At 41.9% G+C, this 20,789-nt stretch overlaps 1 protein-coding gene across 1 annotated transcript in view; it reads left to right on the top strand.

Annotated features, from left to right (window-relative positions):
* The window catches only part of HGD (homogentisate 1,2-dioxygenase), a 45,106-nt gene that overhangs the window by 11,096 nt on the left and 13,221 nt on the right, over window positions 1-20,789 (top strand). The window contains exons 5-9 of the mRNA XM_024769344.1: window positions 14,020-14,079; window positions 15,783-15,874; window positions 17,072-17,106; window positions 17,935-18,014; window positions 18,964-19,063. Coding sequence (XP_024625112.1) covers window positions 14,020-14,079; window positions 15,783-15,874; window positions 17,072-17,106; window positions 17,935-18,014; window positions 18,964-19,063 — 367 coding nt within the window. The remainder of the gene's footprint in view (window positions 1-14,019; window positions 14,080-15,782; window positions 15,875-17,071; window positions 17,107-17,934; window positions 18,015-18,963; window positions 19,064-20,789) is intronic.

Genomic DNA, 20,789 nt, shown 5'->3' with positions numbered 1-20,789 from the left:
CCACAGCATATTGAAAACACATTCAATACTTATGCCTCTGAAAAGACGCCTCTGATATGGAGAAGAGAGGCTTGTTGTCTGACCTGGTTTCTGTAAGTCTAGTGTCACCTAGGAACTTCCATTCCTTGCCTAAGAGTTTCCTTCTTTTGATCTAGTGACAGGCTTTCCCTCTGCATATCAGTATTATTTATGTACTCTACTTTCAGTAACAAGACAGACCCATTGCTATAATGGACTGAGCTCCTTTTTTTTTTTCTTTACCTTTTGAGCACCCCAGTGTATTCCCTTTGTCCCTGAGTTTAGGTACATGTCACTGATAACTAGAGCATAATGCAGGAAGGAAAACAGACCTGGATTTTCATCCCTGGCCCTCTACTTGTCACTGTGTCTTTGAGCTACAGTGTTTCACCTGTAAACTGGGATAATCATGACATCTGCCATGCAGTGCTGTTTTGTGAAGTTTACTTGACAGAACAGGTGGTGACCATGCTTCGCCCAGTGCCTGGAACACAGTAGGCAAGAACCATGACTCTGATGCAGCCATTTTGATATATTCACTTAAGGGCAGTGATAGTACATGTAAACCTCAGAATTTATATTCAGGTAATTTTTTTTTCATTTTATATTTTTTTAAATTCTGAGGTCTCCATCTGCCAAATTGGCAGAAAACAACTTCGTCTCAGTCTTCCCTGAGAATATCTTGTTTTAAACAATGCCAAAGTAGGACTGGGGGTTGGGCCATGCTGGTTGGTCCTCTTTCACTAGGTAGTGTTGAGATGCCCATTGTTCTGCTGCTATCGTGTCAGGCCTGGGCATGGAATCATCTACAAGATATTTCTAGTTCTGTTGTCCCAGACATGCCACACAACCATTTCTTCCTTCTGGGAGTTGCTAAGACATTGGCTCAAGGGTCCCCTCTGTATTCAAAGTTCACACAAATTGATCAGTCTCTCTCCCTCCCCTTCCCTCCACTCTCCTCCCCTTGCACAACTCCTTCCCACAGCCCAAGGAAGTCTTCTGTTTCCTCTTGGTTTGCCAAGATGTTTGGTCTATATACCTGCTAATCCCCTTCCCTCAAATGCTTAGACTTTTTGTAGAACAAGACAGAATAATTTAGAGTCACTTTTGTTTTCCTGCCCTGCTCCATCTTTTCCCTAATTATGGAAATCTCAGAGAACCAAGTATCTGCTTGAGTGCTACTCACCCCTCTCCAACAGGGACAGGAGGAGAAGCCTTAAGAGTGGAAAAATATGTGAGTTAGCAACATACAGTATCACCCATCTCACAGTCATTTTGAAGCCAAGACATCCTGTTTAAATAACTGACCCTTAAACTTGTGTGAAGTTTAGTGCATGAAGCAGACATCCTCCCTGGTCTACCACTGGCATTGCCTTTGAGCCTACGGGAAAAGGCAGCCCAACCCCCAACCCTGCAGGCACAGTCCCCTGCTGAGACACTGCCCCCTTCCCCTTCAGCAGATCAGGGTCCTGTGCTGGACACAGTCTGCACAGCCAACCTGTGGACCCCATCTTTACCTGTCTGAGTCTCACCTGGGATCCTAATCCAATCCCATACATCCTTCTGTCCCACACTCTGGGGTAGGAACCCATCTGGCAGACACACTCATTTAACCATTTACTTCCCCACTCATCTCACAAAGGGCCATAAATCATTCTATCCAAAGTCACTGTTCATTCTTTGAGAATCTACTTGACTCCTCAATGGGTTACATCTCAAATTCTCCAATTTCTCTCTTAGAGTTACAATGGTCATACTTGTTTGTTTTAGATTAATAAATAGACCTGACTGCTTAATAATAGGACTCCATCTTTCATTAGAAAAAATAAAGGATGGTTGCCTATACCTCTATAGGAGTCTTGGTCAGGCTAAAAATTAAACATTTATTATATACTAGCTTTGGAAGGCTGAGAAGGTATTTGAACCACAGTACGTTTTCTAATTCTTTTCTTCAGGAGGCAAAGAGAATCCCCAATTAAGTTTCTGACAGTTCTCTCAAGTAGAGCCAAATCTCATATTATACAAAGGAACGGCGTGGCTGTAAAGGCAGCAAGTAAGACAAAAATTAAGTACGAACAAAATTTTCTCTGAAAAGTTCCTTAAATCACCCATAAAGTATAGGATACATGGCTTTGTGTGTGCTACTTTGTATGGTAATTCTTATGCACACTAAATTTGAGAACAATTGAGCATTGACTAAAAGAGAGATTATAGGCAAAATCTGTAGGCAGATGTTTGGGAATTCAAGTCGTGGAGCCCTTAAGGTAGCTATCGACCAGTGGTGTATAGGGTGGAGAGGGGAGTTCCGATGCCTCTGCCTGCTCATATCACCCACACGGTTATCTAAGTCTCTTTATACATCGTCATAGATTTGTGCGTGGTTGTGTTGGCAACAGTGGAGCCACACCTATATCGTTTTGTTTGGAGTGGGGAGGTGAGGTTTTAAACCTAACCTTTAAGGAAAATGTGAGTGTGATGTGTAATATGCAATATGCTCAGTAATATCCTTTCATTATATAATATTATTATTGCTATGACTACTATCAATACATTTTTTAAAACATGAATGCAACACTTCACAATGATTATTTGGGGGTACAAGTGGCTTATCCATGGAAGCTAACCTCATTCTGATAGAATTTTTCTGGTTTTGTCTTATTATAAAAGTAATGTATACTTATAAAAACTTAAATGTTATAGAAATTAACAAAGTAGAAAATGGAAATCTCACCCATATGTGAGAGTCAAGTACATCAGTTGTGCATGTTAATTCATTATTTCATAAGTAGTTAACATACATTTTGAGAGAGAAGTTTGAGGAAACTGCATTTAAAAGCCTGAGTTAATATAGAGGCAACAAAATAGCTGCATCAGAAGTTTCTGCTTGCTTTCTAGCAGAACCTTGATACACATTTGTTTCCTTCTCCCCTTCCCCATTTCCTTGCTTTGCATTTTCCCTTGAACTTGTTACCTTCCTCCTGTTTTGAATCTTTCAGATGCTTTCTACATAGTGGCCACCAAATATATTTCTTCTCCAGTATTTCCCCTGCTCATTTTCAATGTTGTGCTCACACATGTTGGGACAGATGTGCCCCAGAACTCGATCATGCCTCTTTGGACACCACCTCCATCAAGGTAGAGGTTTAATCCTCCTCCCACTCTGTAACCTACACCTGCCATCCTGCTTCCCTTGTCCTGATACACACCCTGGCTGTTCTTGCAAAATCTATCCTTTTGTCTTTTCATTTACACCTTCTTGACAAGTTAATATCTCTTTCCAACTTTATGCTTCATTAATTAACCATAGCAATCTGCATTCATTACTTCCCCCCCCATCTCCTTGTAACCACTTCCAAATATGTACTCCATACTCAAAGAAAAAGTCTGAGAAAATTATATTTAGATACATATCTGACAGTTCTTCTCAGCTGAAACCTGTATAGTAGGTATGTTTTCACCTATCACAGACCAAATCCAATGCTTCATCAGCTTTACCAACTCCCACATTAGTCATCTCTGGGAATTTGAGAACATGAGAATTACTTAATATTACCTCCAAGGGAGCATTATGGGATATGCTACCATCACCGTGTTCTTTGATACCCTCCCAGGGGAAACTATGCCCCCAAACCTTCATTTTCTTTTAGGGTATATTTAATTAATCATCTAAGAATTAATGCAAACTGTTTTTGAGTGTATTTATATTCAGCTGTGGACATAACAAGTTCAATCCATTAATATCTCACATAAGAAATATACCTAATTTTGTTCATCATGCACCTTCCTCTAACTTCTGGAATCCCAAAATTTAACAAACAAATCTGCATCTAATTTAACTGTGAGTTTACAGATTTCAATTAGCATTCCTGAATCAGCATTCCTCTTTTAAACGTCAGAGTCCTTTAAAGTTTATCTTTGTTATCCTACAGCCCTAATGTCTTAATTGTTGGAAAGTCATACTCTTGACTCAGTTAAGCCTCAGCTGAGGAAATTACCTTTTAGTTCTCAATCAATATCATTTGGACCAAGTGAGAAACACCTCAAAGCTAATTAAAGATTATATCATAAAATTCCCTCTGCCTCCAGGACATACAAATTATCAAAAATGTTTCAAAACAATACATCCTTAGTGGGTGTTTGATGCCTTATTTGTCAAACTCTAGATCTCACTATCCTAAAAGCCCCCTCCCTCCAAAAATGGTTTGGATTTCCCACCTCTTTAAGCTTTTGCCCAAGTCTCTCCTATTCATAGCAACTTCTTGAGAAAGTAACCTAAGCCCACTTTATCACCCCTATTCACTCCTAACCCTTTGCAATTCAACCTGCCCAGATCACTCTACTGAAAGTATGTATACCTACTTTAAACAACAATAATGCACCCCTTACCATTAATACATGTTTTTATTCAAAACTTACATAAAAGTGTCAATGCCTAATAATCCCACCAATGCAGAGTTAACCACTTCTAGTGTTTTTGTTTCTTTCTTTCCAGTCCTTTTCTTTGCACATATATGTAAATAAATAAGGTCTGGGGTCTCATGTAGCCAGAGACCAAAAGTAATTGAAAATAAACCCAATCTTCATTTGCTTCTCCTGAAAACATTAAGGAGCATCCAGGCTATGACCCACAGCAACACTTTTCAAAATCCCAATCCCCCAATTTTTCCTAGACTCCAACCCTCTCACACCTAGTCTTCCCCAAGCTCCTCAGGCCTGGACCACTTGTTCATGGCTTGCCTCTGCCTGCCCCTACCTTCTGCCTCTAGAAAATGACACAGTGTAGGTCCTCATCCCATTTTCCCAGGACACACACACACACACACACACACACACACACACACACAACATTGATCTACATGGTGAGACTGGAGTTCAAAGGACTGAGGGAGTGGGAATGAGCAAAGCAGAATTTTCCATAGGGAGCAGGGAAGGGAAGGGGAAGAGGCTGTGCATACTCTGATATTAATGCTGTTTATGTCTGTCTTTCTCTATCTGACTTCACTAAGTAGAGATTATCATACTACTTATATGTGGAATCTAATATATGATAAAAATGAATTTATTTACAAAACAGAAACAAACTCACAGACAGAAAATGAATTTATGGTTACCAAAGGAGAAAGGGGGAGGAGGGATAAATTGGGAGTTTGGGATTAGCAGATACAAACTACTATATATAAAATACATAATCAATAAGGTCTTACTGTATAGCACAGGGAACTATACTTAATATCCTATAATAAACCATAATGGAAAAGAATATGAAAAAGAATATATATACATATATGTGTATAACTGAATCACTTTGCTGTACACCAGAAACTAACACAACATTGTAAATCAACTATACTTTAATTTTTAAAAAGGTAGTTACATATATATTTACTGTAAGTACAGTCATTCTCTAATACAGTTTTACATTCTGCTTTTAAAATTTATTTAAACATCATATTTTGTGCCTTTTTCCAGGTCTTTGTGGGGTTTTTTGTTATTTTGCGGTTCCCGGGCCTCTCACTGTTGTGGCCTCTCCCGTTGCGGAGCACAGGTTCCAGACACGCAGGCTCAGTGGCCATGGCTCACGGGCCCAGCCGCTCCGCGGCATGTGGGATCTTCCCGGACCGGGGCACGAACCCGCGTCCCCTGCATCGGCAGGCGGACTCTCAACCACTGCGCCACCAGGGAAGCCCCCTCCATGTCTTTTTAAACTCTTTGAGTGTAGATGATTTTTCATGTGGCATAATTATCCAATACATGTTTATAATTCCTCTGTTGTCAGATATTTAGATTGTTTCCATTTTTACTATTATAAATCATCCATGGCTAAATACAATCCTTTTCTCCTCAACGTCCCAAAGCCTGGAACAGTTGACTTCCCTCTTTTCTTTTATTTTTTTAACATTTTTATTGGAATATAATTGCTTTACAATGGTGTGTTAGTTTCCGCAGTGTAACAAAGTGAATCAGCTATACATATACATACATCCCATATCTCTTCCCTCTTGCATCTCCCTCCCACCCTCCCTATCCCACCCCTCTAGGTGGACACAAAGCACCGAGCTGATCTCCTTATGCTATGCAACTACTTCCCACTAGCTATTTTACATTTGGTAGTATGTATATGTCCATGCCACTCTCTCACTTCGTCCCAGCTTACCCTTCCCCCTCCCCATGTCCTCAAGTCCATTCTCTATGTCTGTGTCTTTATTCCTGTCCTGCCCTTAGGTTCATCAGAACTTTTTTTTTTTTTTAGATTACCCTCTTTTCTTCCTGGATCTCTGTCGTTTCCTGTATTCTGTGACATTGTGTAAACCTGCAAAACAGGCCATCTCCAAGGTCCTGAACTAGACTCTCTTGGCCCTGCCCTGTCTCCATCATCCTCCTGGGAGAGAGGGAAGTACTTACTCTCTCCTGCTGCTCACTTCCTCTTCCTTCTAGTCTTTCTTACCTTCTTTTTTTCTTCTCTTTCTTTTCACCCCCATTGGCCCTTACCCTCTGTATTAGTTTGCTAGGGCTGCCTTTACAAAGTACCACAGCCTGGGTGGCTTAAACAATAAAGATTTATTTTCTCACAGCTGTTGAGGCAAGATGTCTGAGATCAAGGTTTCAGCAGCTGGGTTTCTTCTGAGGCCTCTCGACTGGCTTGCAGTTGGCTGTCTTCCCCTGTGTCTTCACATAGTCTTCCCTCTCTACGTCTCTATGTTCAAATTTCCTCATCTTATAAGGACACATCATGCTGATCAGAGCCCACCCAAATGACCTCATTTTAACTTAATCACTTCTGTAAAGACCCTATCTCCAAATACAGTTATATTCTGAGGTACTAGGGGTTTGGACTCCAACATACGAATTTTGGGGAGAAGACAGTTCAGCCCAATTCTCCCTTTGCTTCCTCCCCTTTCTTTCCAATTATCAGTTAGTGAGTCCCACTTTCATTGGACTCTGTTTTAGAGATGAAGGGTTAATTGCTGCTTATAAGAAATACCCAGCATTGGTGAACTAAGAGGAGGAATTCCTTGAGCAGCCGGGGGGGCTTCTAGCCCACTTCACTTCCCACCTATCCCCACATGTATACGTCTCTGCAGGTAGAATTATAGATATCTAACTTCACCCAACATAATTTCAGCCCAAAGCTTGGTATAACCTGGTAGGCCATGTTGCAGGAAGTCAGTCCCACCACTCGGGTTTGGAAGCTATTCTGGGGCTGCCTTCATTGCAGAACCTCATTTATAGTCTAGCAACCACTTCTTCTCCCTCTTGCCATCTTCCACATGTTTTACTTTTTAAAATCTAACGAACATCATTCGTTCCCATGACATTAACTATTACCTCTCTGCAATATGTTTTACAAATCTCCCCACCAACTTCAGACCCCACAGGGGACATTGCCATGTGCATGTCCCAACTCAACAGGATCCATACTGAAGACATCATAGTCCCATCCAAACTTTCCTCTCTCTCTGGCTTCTCTAGGTCTGTTAATGACACAACCATTCTTTCACACTCAACCTGCTATTACCCCTCCCCTCCACTGCCCAGCCAATCCTTAGAGTCATCTTTGAGAACTTCTTTCTCTCTTTACATTGAATTAGGTGCCATGTCTATAGAATGGTGATTCCCACCTACATAAAAGTTACCGGGGTGACTTGTTGAAAATGTAGATTCCCCAGACTCCCCCCGCAGAGATTCTAATTCAGTAGGTCCAGGGTGATGCACAGGAGTCTCTCTAGATGATTTCCATTCAGATTGGCTCTGGACCACACTTTAAGAAACACTGCTGTAGCATTTGCTCCCAAGATGTCTCTGGTATCTGTATTCTCCTTCCTTTTCTTCACACCCCTGGTTTGGACCTCTTTTCCTCTTACCAGAACTGTTAAAATGGCCTCCTAACTGATCTGTGTGTCTTCCCACCCTATCCCACACATTGCTGCCAGACTCAACTTACTAAATTATCATTCAAAAATATTTAAATCCTGCCATTAACTCTCCCTCCCACTGCCCAGCCAATCAAGTGCAGGCTCCCACGACAGGTGACTCTTATTGTATCTTTCAAGCCCTTCCCTCTCTTCCATGTCCTCTACCCATCAGCCACACTGGAACTTTCACCATTCCAGGACAATACTCTAAATTTTCTTGCCTGGGTGCTTTATGCTCTTTCATCTACTTAGAATTTTCTCTTCTTCCCTCACAAGTATCCACCCACCCAAATGCCACCCATAATTTAAGACTCATCTTAAATACCACCTTCCTCACTGAACTCTTTCAATATTTCTCAGAGTATTTGAGTATTTGTCTCCATCATTTGCATATAACCTGCAGTGTCCAGCACATGCCTTCTTCCAGACAGTAGAATCACAAGTATTTGTTGAAGTAACTCCCTGATAGCTCAGATCCCATCATCCTATAAATAGACTAGATTACATTTCTCTAAATGCATTCACTGGCACTTGCCAACACCACAGTGCACATTGCCCTGTTCAGCCCTTTTGGACAGTTTTCTGGCTCTTTTTAAGTACATCTCCATCAACTTGCACTTCACTGCTTGGAAAGATGTTGAAGCTGTATGCAAACCAGATTATTTTATTGTGTGTGTCTCTTATTGCTCATGTGTAAGAATGTTAAATATGCCCTGTACCAGGAATTATTCCTGAGGGGACATTCCTGCTTATATTTCTCTTCCAAAGTCACTTCCAGTTATCCATTTCCTTGTTTTTCAATCATGAATTGCCCATACTTGCAGGGTCTTCTTGTTCCCTGAGGGCAGAGACTGTCATGTTCACCTCTGGTACCTAGCACAAAACCTGGCACAAGGAGTGGTACAATAAATCATTTGAATGAGTTAATATATAGGGATTGGACAAGAATGCTGACTTTGAAGGACCTTAGCAGGATTTGGGTCCCAGGAGTCAGACTGGGCCAAGGCAACTCAGCACCTGAGGAGCAGTAGATAAGGGCCCAGATTAGAGGACCAAGTACAAGACCATTAAAAGGAGGCAAAGCCTGGGAGCCATGGAGATCATGAATGGTTTGGAAAGCAGATCAAGACAGGCTGAGATTAAAGGGCTCAGGGTTTAGGTTGCTAAGGGAGGCTGAGAAATTGTTGGTATCAGTTCTTAGTAAAGAAAACTTATCTGCTCTAAACCATTAGTCTTGTCACTTTAAAATAGAGATAATAATTATGGGAGCCTTAGAGGGTTGTTGTGAGAATTAAATGTCATCCAACAAATATTTATTGAGTGACTACTATGTTTCATGCTCTGGGTGCTGAATAATGGATATAAAGCCCTTAGCTTTACCCTCAAAGGCAAGGTCAAATAGGAATCCAGGTTTCTATCCATGAAAAAATGTCATCTAAATACTATGCTGGCTCATCTTTTTTTGTCTTCTCATGAAAGACTTTTAAAAGTCTAAACAAAGTACAATGATTTGAATCTTCCTTAACTGTGCTCTTACGTATTACCTCTAATACCGCCAAAGAGTCACCCAAAGCCTGATTTCTCTCCACATAAATAATGTTGCCTTTTTCCTCAAGTTCTAGATTTGCTGAAGAATTTAATGAGCCACTGTTTTATTTTATCCCCCTGTCCCATCTTCCCTAGTCTGGGCTGAAACTCACTGTAGTACATTACCCTGGACCTCTCCTAGCCATAGCTGCTGCTAACAACTGTTTGCATATTATGATCACAAAAGCATCTACAAGTTACTTCCAAAATCTGGGATAGATGTTATCAATTTCTAATGTTATGTCTACCTCTAGCCCACCAGTGTTGTTGAGAGTATCCAACTCATCCAATCTAGTTGAGTCCAAGGCAGCTTTGGAGGGAATCTTATATAGTGTTGAAGGTGATACTCAGATCATCCAGTACACCTCGCAATCTTCTGACTTTGGAAATACTGAGTCCAATTCTTTGGTTTCATTTACATCCCTGAGCATGAATTTCAAATCCTGATCATTAAATATTGCTATGATTCTCCTATTCCTTTGGTAACCTTAAAGAATTTTTAATTCTAACTTTAGTCTCTGTTGAAGATGCTTTCCAAATTATTTTTGACCATCTCATTTCTAGTAAGTAAGAGTTTATTTTCCAATAGAATTTGCAGACCACAGCTGCAAAATATGTGAAGCAATGATAGAACTGAAAGGAGAAACAGAGTTAATCCACAATTATAGTTGGAAACATCAACACCTCTCTCTCAACAGCTGATAGAACAACTGGACAGAAAATCAGAAAGGATATGGAAGAACTGAGGGGTTTTCACATGTGTAAAGAACTGACTTATATTTTAGAAACAATCTCAGGACTTTTAGAAACATTTGTCAATTTACTAGCTATTGCCTGAATGTCATTTTGACTTCCAAAAGTCTCACAAATTTGCTTTAGTCTTGTTTTTTGAGATATTAGCAATGTTCTCAGTGTCTTATATTTGTTCATTCATTCAGTCATTCAGTACAAATATATTAATATCCACTATAGTCAAGACATTGTATTGGGTACTTCAACTGATTTCATTGTTTTTGAAATGTTAATAATTGAATTCTGTGTGGGGGTTTCTTTAGCAATAACATATAATATAAACAAAATTAACTGTTAAAAAGTTATAGAATTAAGTCAGTTAATAAGCATCCAGTGACTTGCCAGAAGTCACAGAATAAATAGGAACAGAGGCAGCTGCAGAACCCAGGTCTCCTGGCTCAGCCCAGTGCACAGTCCCCTTGGGCTGGCCTTGGATCAGAGGGTTACTGCTCCATAGCATGCAGTTAGTCTGAATATCTGGCTTTAGCAGGAGATGTTTCCACTGTCCACTCCATAGCCTCTTCCTGTTTATCCTCTCCTCAAATTTCCCTCCCTACATTCAACATGATATTGCACCAAAACTCTTGACCCAAATCTCTTACCTGAAGACTCAAAGCTGGCTTCTTCTTGTGGGTACTGGGTTTATCAGAACCACCTTGGGGTCTTTATTATTGTTCATGATATGCTGAGTATAGGTCCTGCACAATCCTCTGCCATCAGACTCAGCAGATAAATTACTCCTTTCCCTATAACATCTCCATCATCTGAAGGGCATCACCTTTTGCATTAGAGAAGGTTCTTCAAGACCACCGCCTCATCCAGGATGTGGGCCCTATTGAAGGCATGTTACCTACATCATCATGTAGGTGCCCTTCCACCTTCCACTCCAGGCTCTCTCTCCTCATGACTGATGTGCTACAGAAGACTTTGAAAAACTGATCAGCAAAAACCTAACCAAACCAACCCATTGGCCTCTCTGGTTCAGTCTTTCCTACTCAAAATGTACCAACCTCTTCTCTAGGGGCCAGGACTTTATTTCTACCCACAACAGGTATTTTAAATTTCAGGAAGATCTACAAAGGTGCTGTCATGCTGTCAAACCCAAGTTCATGTATCTGATGCACAGTGAGGCTAAACAAAATGAGATGTCAGAGCTTGGAGCAGAGAAAGATTTATTGCAAGGGCCAAACAAGGAGAAAAGGTGGCTCATGCTCAAAAGGGCCAAACTCCATGATGATTTCTGGGGAAGAGTTTTTAAAGGCAAAATTTGGGGTGAGGACTGCAGAGTGTGTGACTTTCTTCTGATTGGTTGGTGGTGAGGTAACACAGTGATGTCTCTGGAATCTCAGCCTTCTGGTTCCAACCAGTCTGGGGTCTAAGTGCTTGTTGTCAGCATATAGTCACCATCTTCTACTGGGTAGGGGTCTTAATTTCTGCAGAACAACTCAAAGATATGCATCAGATACAGATATGTATATCCCTTGAGGAGGATCCAGGAGTCCTGTGACTCTCTCTTCCTATTAAATGCTTGAGCCTGCTCTTTGGAACTCAGAGAAGGCCTAGCAAATTAAAGCCTTTTTTTTTTCTACAAACAAGAAACAGGGGACACCTGGGAGGGCCCTGCAGGGTCCTGCTCAGTTTCAGTGTCAGTGCAACAAACCAGGTAGTGCTTTCCTATTACTGGGATTCTCTCTTGCTTTCTTGCTCCCTTTTGTTTATTTCTTTTTTTCTTTCTTCTCTCTCTTTTCTTGCTCTTCTTTTTCCCTTAGGTTTGGAAAGCCTTAGACTTGTATTATTTAAACATCCTTGCTATTTGGTAACTGGCCCTAGATACAACAATTTAGTTGATTGACTGGTTGGTTGACTAAGTGGACTTTTCTGAACATGAACATGAATAGCAATACAAAAATCACAGGCTCTCTGGGCTGGGTGTGCTGATTCTTAAACCATAGCTGCACATTTAAGTTTTTTTATAAGACAGAGCTTTTATAAAATACTGATGCCTGGGCCCTACCTTCTCAATCAGAATTAAGATTCTGATTTAATTTGTTTTGGGGTCTCAAAGACTCTCTGGGTGATTCTCATGGCTTGCCAGGGTTTAGAATCTCTGGATAGATCTAAAAGGTTGCCCAGGTAACCATTGATCGGATACTTAAATCCCTTCCATTGGGAAATTTAGAATGATGACTCCTCTTAGAACCAAGATTCTAAGTAATATTATCTTCCAGACAATCTTCCTGGGTGTACAAACTCTGTGCTTCTACTAAACAGGGAAGCAGCAGGTAATGGATCATGGTAAAAAAAAAAAAAAAAGCCAGCAGTGCTTAGCTGTGGCCCTGGCTGATGTCAGGGAAATATCCTCCTAGGTCAATGGTGCTCGACCAGGGAATATTTGTCCCCCAGGTGACATCTGACAATGTCTGGAGACATTTTTGGCTGTTATAACTTGGGGGAATGCTATCAGCATCCAGTGAGTAGAGGTCAGGGACGCTGCTAAACATCCTGCAATGCACAGGACAGCCCCTGCAACAAAGAATTGTGTGACACAAAATGTCAATAGTGCCAGAGTTGAGAAACGCTTTCCTAGATCCTTGGTCTCAGGTTCCCCCCACTCCCCCAGGAAATATCATCCCCAGTGGAATTAGTCCTAAACCTTTTCCTTCTCTCTGAAGCATGATTTCAACAATGTTTTTCAAGTCAACATCTTACATTCTTTTAAAGTAGTCCCAGAATGTGATAATCCTGCCTTGCTTTTAAGAAATAAAGGCTGCTGCCTGACTGGGTACATCAGAGAAGCAGGACCATCCCAGCGCTGCCTTTTCCACGTGCTGCTTCCTTTCCCACCCAGCTGCCTCTCTGGACTACAGAATGAGCTGAGCCCCATGACCCACTGGAGGGCCTGCCTTGATCAGGCACTGACCAGTGGAGCCAGCCCTCGGGGTGCAGGTCACTCCATGAGATGTCCTGAGGCTGCTGGGTTTATCAGCTGCCAGACTGCCTGGGTCAGGCCCGCGGCCAAGTTGATTAATAAGTGCTGGGCTGACACTTCTAGTAGGGCTCAGACCTGCTGATTTTACTTCCTACTTGCTTAGATCATTTCATTATTAAATTAAAGATTGTTGTGATTTAAACTGAACCGGCAGGCAGCCTGGGGACAAACACGGGGTTTGGTGAAGGAAACTGAACCTGGTACTGCATCTACCAAATCCAATCTCAGCTGGGTGCTTTTTCTTTCTCTTAGAGAAATAATTCAAAACTCCAAGGGCTGGAAGTAAGAAGTAGAGCCTTCCCCTGCAGTGTCAGGAGCCCACACAGAGAGGCTGGCACACCAGGAAAGGGAGCTGATTATAAATAGCATAAAAAGCAGCATCAGTCAAAACTCACTGATGTGCCAGAGCAAAATGTTAAAAGAAATAGGAAGCAATGATTTTTTATTTTTGTAATTTAAAATGCTAAGGAATGAAGACAATATATATACATATAGGTTAAACATTCACACACAACACAAACATACACCCTGCATACACACACAGGACCCAACTGAGCCCCTTTAAGGAAATGATGGATAATTATTAAATTGAAAATAACAAAATCACAAGTAGTCAGAGCCTCACAGAGTGAGCAGCTGTCCTTTTTCATGCTATTTATTGAGAAAGTCTGTGGTTTCCCCTTGTGAAAGAATTTTTCTGTATGCGTATTTCTTTTCCAGCTGAGATGGAAACCATTTGAGATTCCAAAAGCCTCTCAGAAGAAAGTGGACTTCGTGAGTGTAAGTAAGTTAATACTATCCACACCTGCCCACCACTCTCTTCTGCGGTGAGTGATCCAGCCATTTGCAGGCTAGATGCCAAGCAGAAGCAGCTTTGGAGGCAAGTAGCAGACATAGCACCACCTGCCTCTGCTTTTGGGGCTGGCAGAGGGATGTCTTACGTACAGGCACTATATGGCCACTGACACCAAAGGGCACTTGTGAGCTATTTACAACATCTCCAAACAGCGAATGGAAAATGGGTATTTACCTACTTCACGTTTCTTTGTTCCTGGCTAGAACACGGGTTCTGAGCCTTTTTGTTCCACGGACTCCTTTGAAAGTCTGGAAGCCTTAGTTTTTATTTTATTTATTTATTTATTTATTTATTTTAAGCCTGTGTTTGTTTTTAAATGCATAAAATAAATTACATAAAATTACAAAGAAGCCAATTATATTGAAATACAGTGATAAAAATATTAAAATAGCAAATTTGGTTTGGTTTATAGTAATATATATGCTACCTTCTTAATGTACTAAATCACAAGATCTATGAAAAGATCTAACAACTATGATTATTAAAAGTATGAGCATAAATGATATTTTGGGATATCTGTAACAACTATAATGTGATATAAAAGCATCTATGGTTTCTATCAGTACAAGGTTACAGGCACTTCTAAAACTGCTGTGGTTTGTTGCTTACATTCACGTTAATTGAAGGAACTGATAAATTTCAGTCAGAGATTAGTGAAATACATATATAATGTTTTTCCCCATCCAATTTCATGAACTCCCCAAAATGGATCCCTGGGCTAGAATAGCATCGACTCAGGGTGGCAACTCTAGTTAGCACAATGCTGATTAGAAGTTCTGCTTGGTAGTTATAGGTGCTGGGAGTATTGGAACAACTGTGCTCAGAACAAAGCATATATAGCAGAGAGGCTGGGAGCTACAAGGAGGTGGGGCTCAAAGAAGCCAGGGGAGGGTTCTGTACACCAAGCTCAGCTCATAGCTTACTTAAGGAGAGTCCAGGTGCCCAGCCTTAGGCCAAATTGTTTGTTCCATGTTGAATTCTTTATCATATTAAGTGCTCCAAGCCCTGTGTGGGCTCATCTAAATAGGCCCCAAACTTGCAAATTGAGTTAAAATATAAAAAGAAATCCCTCACTCTGGGTGAATTATAGATATCTGGAGGAACAGAGCTCCCTCCTTTCGGGAAGGCCCACGTGTTAAAAGTCTTTGGGACTGTGGGTTATTAGCAGAGAGGATTACAGTTGGTAGAATACTTTCCTCTACCCTGTTCTGGAAAGGTTAGGGCTGACCCTATTCATAAGCAGAGGGCTACCCACACGGTAATGTATATTTGAGGGGCATTAATTGGTCCTTAATGCTGCAACTTTCCTCCCCAAGCCTCCTAGATGCCTAATTTTACCTCCAAAGGAAACTCTCCTTCAGGTTGATCTTAAGCACCAAACTGATAAAATGCCAAGTAATGAATTGATGCTCTGTAAGGTCAACTCTGATGGAGCCATTAAGACAATCCAGACGTAGGGCCATGCCTGGCAATGAGGGTGAGCCACCATCTACAAAACATAAGTCAGTAAATTCCGGGTTCCCTGGTCCCAAAGGGAAGACCCTAGTAGAATTTGCCTCATGACTCTTAGGGACCAGGGGGAGGGCTGGCCTCATTCACCTTTCCCTCTCGTGCGGGTCTCTCCCAGGGCCTGCACACCTTATGTGGAGCTGGAGACATCAGGTCTAACAATGGGCTTGCTGTCCACATTTTCCTCTGCAACACCTCCATGGGGAACAGGTAAGTGGCTCAGAGCTATGGCACGAGAGCCCCCTTCCCCAAGAGCTACTGGCAAGAGGGTGAAGGCTGGTTTGTTGTTTTTGTTACTATTTTTTTTTTTTTACCCCAGAGCAATCTTGATATACATTTTAAAATAATGACAATAAATGAGCATTTCTATCTTGACTGACTTCTGTGGCATAAATAAGAATGTCACATAACAATGCAAATACAAAAGGGACAATGGAGCACTGAAAGCAGGAGTAGTCTAAGTATTCTGACTCAAACCTTGACTTTAATCAGGTTTGAGTCAGAATATCCTTAACTTCTAAGGTTCCCCAGGGCTGTTCTTGAGTCCAAAATCATACTATATGAGCAGCCATTAGGGCTACCTGTTGGTGGCAGACTTTGGCTTCAGCTAATAACTTTGCGTAAGCTTAAAGATCCTAAATAAAAGAACTTACATGTTAGATTTTTTTTTCAATCAGAAACACTTACATAAAAGTCATTTTTGCCTTTTCTTTGGGAAGCAGAATATCATAGCAGTTTTGCACACTACCTTTGGAACCAGACTGCTGTGTCCAAAGCCCAATCCATTCTTCCTGGCTGAGCAACCTAGGACAAGTCATTTAACTTCTCTGAGCCATGAATCAGGGCCAAAATCATGGCCCTGTGACAAGGCACTGGAGATGTCCCTCGGGGTCCAGTGTCATATCAGGCTCCTCCTGTCTGTCTACCTGAGCTACATTAGCCTTCATTCAGTTCTTTCTACCTGCCATGTGCCTTCCTGCCTCAGAGCAGGTGCCTGTGCTGTTCCTTCTGCCTGGAATGTTCTCCCCACCCCACCCCCATCCCATCTCCAAGCCCTTGCCTAGATGATTTCTTCAGATCTCAGGTCAGACATTCCCCCTTCAGGAAAGCCTTGGCTGCCTCCTCAGACTAGATCAGGTTCATTATTCTTTCAGTCCCCTGAACGTGACATTCACAGTGCCATTACAGTTTATGATGATATGGTTCTGTAATTGTTGGATTGCTGTCTGACTTCCTACTAGACTCTAAGGCTCCATGAGGGCAGAGATGGGGTCATCTTGCTCATCATTTTACACCCAGCACTAAGCCTGGCACATACCAGGTATTGTGCAATAATTTGTACAGTGAATTAATTTGCCTGGACAGTGTTAAAACTGAAAATCATAGGAATTATTCTATACGTTTCAGATGCTTTTACAATTCAGATGGGGACTTCTTGATTGGTAAGTTTTGAAGATTTCAGACCCTTTCATTGGTAATTGATCCCTAGTCATAAGCTACTTTTTAATTGTATACATATGACTTTCCTTTCAATCTGTCTTATTTAGTGCAGTCTACAGACTGAGGTGTAAAGGCGATTGGAGGTCTGGAAGAGATTCTTTGTGTACCCCCAAGGCCCTACTCTATTTCCTGGTCTCCCTGTCTTTGCTCGTTTCTTCTGGGCCTTTCTGATCTGGGAGATCTGGGCAGCTGAAAAGAAATGAAGAGTAATACCAACATGTGATTAACTTGTTAAGATAACTCTATTTGCCTTCACACTCACCCAAGAAAAGACCATCTGTCATTGATATCTGCAATATAAATACAAATTTTCATGAGACCATCAGGAAGGATGGAAAGTCTAGTAGGGATTTCTCTGGTCTACCCATTCTTTTTCGATGGTTTTAGTACGATATTATGGAGTGAACATTTTGATGTAGACAGTAGATATGCAAATGTCAGCATTCTGCTGGAACTATCAGAAATGGGTCTTTTTCCATCCTATTTCTTCTGCTCTTTCTGGTCAAGCCACAGAATTGTGCAAATACAAGCTCCTTACCTGGCAACCAAAGAAAAGAAGAAAAAAGCAGAGTCAATTTTTCCATTCATGTTTTTCTAGATAGTAAAATAGCTAACATAAGTTGTCAATTCTGTCATATTCCCCCATAAAACTCAATAAAGTACTTTTCATTTGGAATGAAAAAGCAAATGCAGCCCTCAGCCTTTTACTCTTCATGAAGTCATTCTCGCCTGAAAAGAGCTACCCACTGCCACCCTGTCTTTTTTGTTAGTTCCCCAGAAAGGGAAACTTCTCATTTACACCGAGTTTGGCAAGATGCTTGTTCAGCCCAACGAGATATGCGTCATTCAGGTTGGTGATGTGTCCCCCTCTCCCTGCTTCTCCCTAATTTGGGAGCAATCTGATGTTGCAACGGCTGCTATTTCCAACTCTAAAATTTCTCTGTCATGTCTGGGCAATGGGGAGGAAGCTTGAGTTATACAGAAGGCTCCCTGTGCAGAAGGGTAACTAGACTTGTGTGCCTACTTTGTTTTATTATTTTTCAAATTTATTTTATTTAGTTAGTTAGTTTAGTTAGTTTAGTTAGTTAGTTAGTTTGGCTGTGTTGGGTCTTCATTACTGCGCGCAGGCTTTCTCTAGTTGTGGCGAGCGGGAGCTACTCTTCGTTGCGGTGCGTGGGCTTCTCATTGCAGTGGCTTCTCTTGTTGTGGAGGACAGGCTCTAGGCACATGGGCTTCAGTAGCTGTGGCATGCGGGCTCAGTAGTTGTGGCTCACAGGCCCTGGAGCGTAGGCTCAGTAGTTGTGGCGCATAGGCTTAGTTGCTCTGCAGCCTGTGGGATCTTCCCAGACCAGGGCTCGAACCCGTGTCTCCTGCATTGGCAGGCGGATTCTTAACCACTGCGCCACTAGGGAAGCCCCCTACTTTGTTTTAAAATAGTACACAATCACAAAGCAAAGAACATTGTCAATTCACTTTCCTAAATATTTATACACATTCTGGATAAGGCCCTGGTGCGGGTGGAAAGCAGTGAAGATGGATTTCTTTAAAAGTTGGCTAAATCAGGGCACTGTTATCTATGGACCCAGTGAGAGAGTAGACTAGAATTGGTTTGAGTCACAGATGTGATTAGAAGTTAAATTTTTCTTTCTACCTCCTTTTTGAGCTGGTCACCTCTCCAACATAGTTCAACAGGCTACAGAATTACTTGTGCAAGTGAGGCTGGCTATGGCTCTTGGGCAGCTTCTTTATAACTACAGGTATAATTTGGGAGAGCACACCAATGTTTACTTCTGTTCCAGAGAGGAATGCGGTTCAGCGTAGATGTCTTCGAGGAGACCAGGGGCTACATCCTGGAGGTCTACGGCGTCCACTTTGAGTTGCCTGACCTGGGACCGATTGGTAAATCTTCAATGCAAGCTTCTAAGCCTGACTTGAAATATAGGACACAGATAATTGCTTGAAAGTTAAACATCCATCTCCCCTCTTTATCTCACTCAAACTTCAACTTTCCTCTCTAGACAACTTCTTCCCTAGACCAAGTGTAGTTGGGAATTTCAGAACATACTAGAGCTCCCTGAGCAATCGTAGACTTCTTATTTCAGACTTCTAAGTTCAGGGGCTCCAGGTGGCATAGCTGACCCATCTGATGAGATGACAGCTTCATTAATTAGCTGGTCAGTGCACCAGTCCATCAGCTTGTCTTGGCTCCCATGTTGTGCTGAGCGTAATGACAGGAACCACATTAAGGATAGAACAAGCTTCTTCCCATCACATACACGCATAACAGAAAACGATCCAAGCCAACCCATGGTAAATCTCTCTCTAGAATAGTATACAGACCATTGGAGAGCAAAACAATATGTAATAGATTTCAGGTTATACAGAGTATACCGTAGAGGATGTAGAAGTCTGGGTTACTGTAGGCCAAGTCTCCGGTAACAGCTTCATAGAAAAGATAAGATTTGACTAATCCTTGATGGAAAGTTGAGGGAAAATAAAGAGGAAAGAGATGAGCTTAAGAAAAAGTGTACAAGTGGGAATGGGTTTTGTGGATAGAAGGAAGATCATGTTCTTAAATGAGTGGCTTGTATGTAGACAATAAAATGGGAAAAGCCATAACAATGGTAGGGGCTATGTGGCTATGGAAAGGGGAAACGGACTGAAAGACGTACAGTCTATGAACCTCACATTCCTACTGAGCATCCTCCAAAACATCTACACACCTGAGCGTCAAAAAGCGTACCTCCCTCAGTACTGTGAAGGAGCTAGAAACCACAGCCTCCACGAGGCAGATTAAAACTTTCAAAAGTGAAACAAGGTCCCCCACCCCCAATTCTTCTGGCAAGCTGGAGACGGGAGAGCGAGAGAAGTGAAGGCGGTAGGAGGGGTTGTTCGCAAAACGTCCCTGGGAGTGAAAGGAGTGGTTGGGAAAATTGGCCCTTGGTTCCATCTTTGGCATGTTTGCTGAAGGTGGTGGCCACAGCCCCCAGCTCTTCCCTTTCCTTGTCAACAGATTTTTTTTAGAGCAAACCAGGGACAGGCCAGCATGTGCCTTCTGGTCACTCCCCTGGGGGATCCAAATAGTCAGAGGAAGGTGAGAGGCAGCAGAGAGGCAGTGGAGCCATGGTGGGCCATCTGTTATCCTGCTCTCCACCCGCTCTTCCCACTTTGCTCTGGCTTCCTGCTGCTCCAGAGCCAGCAGAGCCTCCGGGTTCCATAGAACACGTACCCTCTGGAAAATATATATAATTTACTAACCAGCTGGGGACATTTTTTCTTTTAAACCCCAGGAGCTGGAAATGATAAAACACTCCCCAGGTCTCTCCACTCAGAGTTAAATTATGTTTTTGCACTTACGTTTTTCATTTTTGGTCTTTTGATTTATTTTTTTCTCTCTGGAGGGAACACTCATAAAGCAAAGGTAAGCAGGCAAGTCCCAAATACTGTCTCCCTCAGTGACAGACAGACTGTCAGGCTACAGAGCAGTTTTTCAGGCTTGGGTTGATTCTGAGTTCTGTCTGAGGAGCAGAGGCACGCCTGGGGCTACACTATGTAACCTTTCTCAAGGACTGTAGATGACTTCTAGAGTCATCAGAGCTTTCTTGGAAAAAAAAATCTAGTATTC

Source organism: Neophocaena asiaeorientalis, unplaced genomic scaffold (assembly GCF_003031525.2).
Source record: "Neophocaena asiaeorientalis asiaeorientalis breed wild unplaced genomic scaffold, Neophocaena_asiaeorientalis_V1.1 scaffold671, whole genome shotgun sequence".
Classification (NCBI taxonomy): Eukaryota; Metazoa; Chordata; class Mammalia; order Artiodactyla; family Phocoenidae; genus Neophocaena; species Neophocaena asiaeorientalis.
The sequence above is the reverse complement of the archived record's forward strand: the minus strand, read 5'-3'. Positions and strand labels throughout refer to the sequence as shown.